General features: G+C 55.0%; 1 protein-coding gene and 1 pseudogene across 1 annotated transcript; both read left to right on the top strand.

Moving 5' to 3' along the window:
• Nucleotides 1–748: 748 nt before the first annotated feature.
• On the top strand, nt 749–3628 carry LOC146835356 (uncharacterized). The gene is made up of 3 exons (XM_085599981.1): nt 749–1419; nt 2224–3327; nt 3505–3628. The coding sequence occupies exons 1-3, from the start codon at nt 749–751 to the stop codon at nt 3626–3628; spliced, it is 1899 nt and encodes a 632-aa protein (XP_085456107.1).
• A 1087-nt stretch (nt 3629–4715) lies between these two features.
• On the top strand, nt 4716–7586 carry LOC146835355 (uncharacterized; annotated as a pseudogene).
• Nucleotides 7587–8039: the final 453 nt, after the last annotated feature.

Here is an 8039-nt window from a genome sequence, read left to right as displayed (position 1 = left end):
GAAGAAATCCATTCGGTTCTCCAAGAACTCCACCATCACCTCTCCATGGTGGCACCACCACCGGAGGCAGCACAATGGACCCCGGAAGTAGGAACAGAAGTGTCCATTGAGAGCACCGAGCATGCCCCGGAAGACGGGGGAGAGCAGGGCCAACAAGGGGGTCCAGGACCCAAGTAAAGCACCCCAGGGCCTTCAACCCCAGTAGGTTCAAAACCAGATACTGACCGATAGCGAGGAGACAATGGCGATATCATTGCTCACCCTAAACGTCAGAAGCATGAAGGATCAGGTCAGGCGGGTCGGCACGTTGCGCTTCCTGGCCACCCAGAACCGAGATATCTGCTTTCTGCAGGAATGCGGGATTCCGTACGCCCAGTCGTACAGCCAGCTCGAACGGCAGTGGACGCATGGGCCGTCTTTCTGGTCTGGAGGAAACGATTGCAAATCGTCTGGAGTGGCCATTCTAATCAGGGGAAGGCATTTCACCGTGGACAAGGTCACCGAGCAGGTCAACGGCAGAGTGCTGGTCGTAGACGGCTCGTGGGCTGGTGAGCCCGTTAGGCTCATCAACGTCTATGCCCCCCGGGAGAAGAATGAGCGACTCGAGACGTTCAGGGTGCTCAGGATGCAACTCGTGACCTCCAGAACCATTCTGATGGGTGGTGATTTCAACTGCATAGTAGAGCTGGATGGACGTAGTGGGTCTGGCTCTGCAGGGATGGACGTGACGTCCAGGCTGTTGGTGGAGATGATAGGCGAGGCGTCCCTCCATGATGCCATCGGGTGCATGGGACCGAACGCCAGGAATTATTCCTGGAGTAGGCCGGACGGATCCGTGCGTTCACGGATCGACTTCCTATTCACCTCCCCAACAGTAAAGCCTGGGCGAAGCTCCATGGTCGCCGTCCACTTCTCTGACCACAGAGCAGTCAGTTTCGAGGGGGAACTTACAGGGAAGTTCCCCGCCGGCCCAGGATCGTGGAAACTGAACTGCTCTTTGTTGGAAAACAAGGAGTTAGTGGCGAACCTCAGAACCACGTACATAGAGTGGAGGGACATGAAGGACCTCTTTCACTCCGCCGGCGAGTGGTGGGAATGGGTGAAGGACAGGTTCCGAAGCTTCTTCCAGGATGCAAGCAGAGCTGCTGCACGGGAAACGAAGAGGACGTTCAGGACACTGCAGAGCAAACTGCAACAACTGTACGAACTCGAGCTTGGGGGATGGGACGTGAGTGACGACTTGGAGGAAACCCGAAAAGAGCTCGCAGAGCACTTTAGGGCGGAATCTAAGAAAATCATCTTCCGGACCAGAACCGAGAACCTAGAGAAGGACGAGAAATGCAACTCATTCTTCTTCAAGAAACTTCACTCGACCCACACACCGCTGGTAGAGCTTCGGGACTCGGAGGGCAACCTCCATGGGGAGAAGGAGGAAGTCATGAAAGTCGTTACAGACTTTTACGGCGAACTCTACTCACCAAAGTCGTCAGAGAGAGACCAGGCGGACAGTTTCCTAGGGGGGATCTCGAAGACACTGGGTCCGGAAGAGAGAGAGGGCTTGAACGCGCCCTTCACCCTGGAAGAGCTGCACTTGGCCGCCACGACCTCCAAGAGAGGCAAGACACCCGGGAACGACGGTCTCCCAGTGGAACTTTATGTCGAACTGTGGGATCAGATCGGACCGGACTGGCTAGACCTCTACGAGGAGATGGTGGGCAAGGGCAGTATGCCGCAATCCCTGCGTGAGGGCATGATAACACTCCTGTACAAACAGAAGGGAGGGAGAGAAGACCTCAAGAACTGGAGGCCCATCTCTCTCCTCAATGTGGACTACAAGATTCTCGCAAAGGTGATGGCCAACCGCCTAAAGAAAGTGATAGAGAAGATAGTCCACCCTGACCAGTCCTGTGGGATACCGGGACGGCAGATCGCGGACAGTCTGGCCCTGGTCCGGGACACGATCGAGTACGTCAAGGGCCGCAAGGTCCCGACGGCCTTGGTCAGCCTAGATCAGGAAAAGGCGTTCGACCGCGTCTCCCATGAGTTCATGGACCGGACACTCAGAGCTCTGGGACTGGGTGACTTCTTCTGTGACGTGGTGAAAACAATGTATAGAGACATCTCCAGCACGGCATTAGTAAATGGCTGGAGAACCAACCCGTTCCCCGTCCTGTCAGGAGTAAGACAGGGCTGCCCGCTCTCCCCCCTTCTGTTCATCTGTGTGATCGAACTCCTCGCCGAGCGCATCCGACAGAACAGGAACATCAGAGGAGTAAAGGTACCAGGGAGCGGAGGACGAGGAGAAGTAAAGTGCTCCCTCTACATGGACGAAGTCTCCGTATTCTGCGCAGACGGACCGTCGGTGAAGGAGCTAGAGAGGACTTGTATCGAGTTCGGGAAGGCGTCTGGAGCAAAGATTAACAGCGCCAAGTCAGAAACCCTGCTCTTCGGACACTGGGCCCCCGCCCGAGACCCACTGCCATTCCCCATCAAGCAGGACTTCCTGAAGATCCTTGGAGTCTGGTTCGGCGGAGACGGCGCAGCAGAGAAGACCTGGGAGGAAAGACTAGCAAAGACAAGGCAGAAACTGGGACTCTGGAGCCTCCGGAAGCTGACGATCGAAGGGAAGTCTTTGGTCCTGCGGAACGAGACCCTGCCAGTGCTCCAGTACGTCGCTCAAGTATGGCCAGTACAGACCAGAACAGCTAAGGCCATCACGAGAATGATCTTCTACTTCATCTGGAGCTCGAAGATGGACAGAGTGAAGAGGGCGGTGATGTTCAAGACCCACGACAAGGGAGGCAAAGGAGTGCCAGACATCGCCACCATCCTGAGAGGGACCTTCGTGTGCCACTGCGTGAGGAACACCCTGAGGTCCAAAGATGAAAGTCACGCCGGCTTCCTGATGGCCCGCTTCTTCCTGCTGCCAACATGGAGGCGCCTTGGATGGGCAGAGTGGGTGAGCTCCGTCCCGTACAACTGGGAGACCCCGTGGTTCTACAAGGAAGCGGAGAAGTTTGTGCGAGAGTATGACTGTGTGGCAGTTCGCCCCGTCATGTGGACTCCAAAACTTCTCCAACGCCTGATACGAGCAAGAGAGATCAGTGAGCCGATCGGCTCCCTCCTTTCAGCCACAGCGGATCACGTGTGGGGAAACGTCGCATCCAAGCGCCTGACAAACCAGCACAAAGACATAGCCTGGATGGCAATACAAGGGGGACTCCCCGTGAGGGCCTTCATGCACGCAAGGGGGCTCAACCGATACAAGTCCTGCCCGAGAGGGTGCACCGTAGACGAGACAACATACCATCTCTTCTGGGAGTGCACGTACGCGCAGGACCTGCTGAAGGCCCTAGGCACGGAGCTTAGGGCCTGGATACCTACGACCTACATCACCGCAGACTCTGTGATGTATGGACTGTTCCCAGGGACACATGCACTAGGGGACCTCCAGGGTTGCTGGAGGCTCCTGTGTTGTTTTAAAGATGTTCTCTTGTTTTCCAGAAACCGCCTGGTGGTGGGGAAAAAGGAGACATCGACCCTGGCATGCCGTAAGATGATCCACAGCCTCCTGCGAGACTACGCAGCACTGGACAGATCAGATGGAGACAGCGACGACGAAACCTGAGGACCCAAAGTGGTCCCCTTGTACCCTTACACGGGGGGGGCCCTGGAAGGCTCAGGCAACGACGGCAAAGACAGCGGACCCAAAGGGGTCCCCAAACCCTTAAATGGGGGGGGGGCCCTAGAGGGGCCACTAAACTGTTTTTCTTCTTTTCTTCCCTTCAATCCAGGAACCGGTCTGGCAACGGGAGAGAGGAGAGGAAGGATGAAGACAGGTAGAGTAAATGTAAAAATTTACTGTATGTATTTGACTAACGTGACCTTTTCCCTTCACAGGTTAAAGGTCAACGGGATAGCTTGCGCACTTGTTGCCAAGTTTGTTACCAACGACTGACGAGCAACAAGGGTGTTGTGGAAGGTGACGATTGATGTATCTGAACCAGAAATGACGCCCTGACAAAGAGAAAAAACCAAAAACAAAAAAAAAAAAGCGACTGTTAATACAATTGTTGGAGGATCTGCTTGAGATCCACTTGATAGTAAAGTAACACAGAAGAATTAGAAAGCTCAGCGGTCACGTGGTGTACCGATCAATTGTAGTTCACTTGGTGGTCCCTAGAGGGAGGACGCTCTGCTTGGATGTAATGGCGATATCATTGCTCACCCTAAACGTCAGAAGCATGAAGGATCAGGTCAGGCGGGTCAGCACGTTGCGCTTCCTGGCCACCCAGAACCGAGATATCTGCTTTCTGCAGGAATGCGGGATTCCGTACGCCAAGTCGTACAGCCAGCTTGAACGGCAGTGGACGCACGGGCCATCTTTCTGGTCTGGAGGAAACGATTGCAAATCGTCTGGAGTGGCCATTCTGATCAAGGGAAGGCATTTCACCGTGGACAAAGTCACCGAGCAGGTCAACGGCAGAGTGCTGGCCGTGGACGGCTCGTGGGCTGGTGAGCCCGTTAGGCTCATCAATGTCTATGCCCCCCCAGAGAAGAATGAGCGACTTGAGACGTTCAGGGTGCTCAGGATGCAACTCGTGACCTCCAGAACCATTCTGATGGGTGGTGATTTCAACTGCATAGTAGAGCTGGATGGACGCAGTGGGTCTGGCTCTGCAGGGATGGATGTGACGTCCAGGCTGTTGGTGGAGATGATAGGCGAGGCGTCCCTCCATGATGCCATCGGGTGCATGGGACCGAACGCCAGGAACTTTTCCTGGAGTAGGCCGGATGGATCCGTGCGTTCACGGATCGACTTCCTATTCACCTCCCCAATAGTAAAGCCTGGGCGAAGCTCCATGGTCGCCGTCCACTTCTCTGACCACAGAGCAGTCAGTTTCGAGGGGGAACTTACAGGGAAGTTCCCCGCCGGACCAGGATCGTGGAAACTGAACTGCTCTTTGCTGGAAAACGAGGAGTTAGTGGCGAACCTCAGAACCGCGTACATAGAGTGGAGGGACATGAAGGACCTCTTTCACTCCGCCAGCGAGTGGTGGGAATGGGTGAAGGACAGGTTCCGAAGCTTCTTCCAGGATGCAAGCAGAGCTGCTGCACGGGAAAAGAAGAGGACGTTCAGGACACTGCAGAGCAAACTGCAGCAACTGTACGAACTCGAGCTGGAGGGATGGGACGTGGGTGACGACTTGGAGGAAACCCAAAAGGAGCTCGCAGAGCACTTTAGGGAGGAATCATCTTCCGGACCAGAACCGAGAACCTAGAGAGGGACGAGAAATGCAACTCGTTCTTCTTCAAGAAACTTCACTCGACCCACACACCGCTGGTTGAGCTTCGGGACTCGGAGGGCAACCTCCAAGGGGAGAAGGAGGAAGTCATGAAAGTCGTAGCTGACTTTTACGGCGAACTCTACTCACCAAAGTTGTCAGAGAGAGAACAGGCGAACAGTTTCCTAGGGAGCATCTCGAAGACACTGGGTCCAGAAGAGAGAGAGGGCCTGAACGCGCCCTTCACCCTGGAAGAGCTGCACTTGGCCGCCACGACCTCCAAGAAAGGCAAGACACCCGGGAATGACGGCCTCCCAGTGGAACTTTATGTCGAACTGTGGGACCTGACCGGGCCGGACTTGCTGGACCTATACGAGGAAGTGGTGGGCAAGGGTAGTTTGCCGCAATCCCTGCGTGAGGGTATGATAACACTCTTGTACAAACAGAAGGGAGAGACGGGAAGACCTCAAGAACTGGAGGCCCATCTCTCTCCTCAATGTGGACTACAAGATTTTCGCAAAAGTGATGGCCAACCGCCTAAAGAAAGTGATAGAGAAGATAGTCCACCCTGACCAGTCCTGTGGGATACCGGGACAGCAGATCGCGGACAGTCTGGCCCTGGTCCGGGACACGATCGAGTACGTCAAGGGCCGCAAGGTCCCAACGGCCTTGGTCAGCCTGGACCAGGAAAAGGCGTTCAACCGCGTCTCCCATGAGTTCATGGACCGGACACTCAGAGCGCTGGGACTGGGCGACTTCTTCTGTGACGTGGTGAAATCAATGTATAGGGACATCTCCAGCACGGCATTGGTAAATGGCTGGAGAACCGACCCGTTCCCCGTTCTGTCAGGGGTAAGACAGGGCTGCCCGCTCTCCCCCCTTCTGTTCATCTGCGTGATCGAACTCCTCACCGAACGCATCCGGCAAAACAGGGACATCAGAGGAGTGAGGATACCAGGGAGCGGAGGACAAGGAGAAGTAAAGTGCTCCCTCTACATGGACGGCGTCTCCGTATTCTGCGCAGATGGACCGTCTGTAAAGGAGCTAGAGAGGACTTGTATCGAGTTTGGAAAAGCGTCTGGAGCAAAGATCAACAGCGCCAAGTCAGAAACCCTGCTCCTCGGACACTGGACCCCCACCAGAGACCCACTGCCATTCCCTATCAAGCAGGACTTCCTGAAGATCCTTGGAGTCTGGTTCGGCGGAGACGGGGCAGCGGAGAAGACCTGGGAAGAACGACTAGCAAAGACAAGGCAGAAGCTGGGACTCTGGAGCCTCCGGAAGCTGACGATCGAAGGGAAGTCTTTGGTCCTGCGGAATGAGACCCTGCCAGTACTCCAGTACGTCGCTCAAGTATGGCCAGTGCAGACCAGAACAGCTAAGGCCATCACGAGAATGATCTTCTACTTCATCTGGAGCTCGAAGATGGACAGAGTGAAGAGAGCGGTGATGTTCAAGACCCACGACAAGGGAGGCAAAGGAGTGCCAGACATCGCCACCATTCTGAGAGGGACCTTCGTGTGCCACTGCGTGAGGAACACCCTGAGGTCCAAAGATGAGAGTCACGCCGGCTTTCTGATGGCACGCTTCTTCCTACTGCCAACATGGAGGCGCCTTGGATGGGCAGAGTGGGTGAGTGCCGTCCCATACAACTGGGAGACCCCGTGGTTCTACAAGGAAGTGGAGAAGTTTGTGCGAGAGCATGACTGCGTGGCAGTTCGCCCCGTCATGTGGACTCCAAAACTTCTCCAACGCCTGATACGCGCAAGAGAGATCAGTGAACCAATCGGCGCCCTCCCCTCAGCCACAGCAGACCACGTATGGGGAAACGTCGCATCCAAGCGCCTGACGAACCAACACAAGGACATCGCCTGGATGGCCATCCAAGGTGGACTTCCCGTGAGAGCCTTCATGCACGCAAGGGGGCTCAACCGATACAAGTCCTGCCCGAGAGGATGCACCCTGGACGAGACGACATATCATCTCTTCTGGGAGTGCACGTACGCGCAGGACCTGCTGAAGGCCCTAGGCACGGAGCTTAGGGCCTGGATACCTACGACCTGCATCACCGCTGACTCTGTGATGTATGGACTGTTCCCAGGGACACATGCACTAGGGGACCTCCAGGGTTGCTGGAGGCTCCTGTGCTGCTTTAAAGATGTTCTCTTGTTTTCCAGAAACCGCCTGGTAGTAGGGAAAAAGGAAACATCGACCCTGGCATGCCGTAAGATGATCCACAGCCTCCTGCGAGACTACGCAGCACTGGACAGATCAGATGGAGACAGCGACGACGAAACCTGAGGACCCAAAGGGGTCCCTTTGTACCCTTACACGGGGAGGGGCCCTGGAAGGCTCAGGCAACGACGGCGAAGACAGCGGACCCAAAAGAGCCCCCAAACCCTTAAAAGAGGGAGGGGCCCTGGAGGGGCCACTAAACTGTTTTTCTTTTTTTCTTCCCTTCAATCCAGGAACCAGTCTGGCAACAGGAGAGAGGAGAGGAAAGATGAAGACAGGTGGAGTAAATGTAAAAATTTACTGTATGTATTTGACTAACGTGACCTTTTCCCTTCACAGGTTAAAGGTCAACGGGATAGCTTGCGCACTTGTTGCCAAGTTTGTTACCAACGACTGACGAGCAACAAGGGTGTTGTGGAAGGTGACGATTGATGTATCTGAACCAGAAATGACACCCTGACAAAGAAAAAAAAAAAAAAAAGCGACTCTGTTAATACAATTGTTGGAGGATCTGCTTGA

This window comes from Triturus cristatus, chromosome 4_2 (assembly GCF_964204655.1).
Source record: "Triturus cristatus chromosome 4_2, aTriCri1.1, whole genome shotgun sequence".
NCBI classification, from domain to species: domain Eukaryota; kingdom Metazoa; phylum Chordata; class Amphibia; order Caudata; family Salamandridae; genus Triturus; species Triturus cristatus.
Note: the sequence above shows the minus strand (reverse complement) of the source record. Positions and strands in the feature narration are given on the sequence as shown.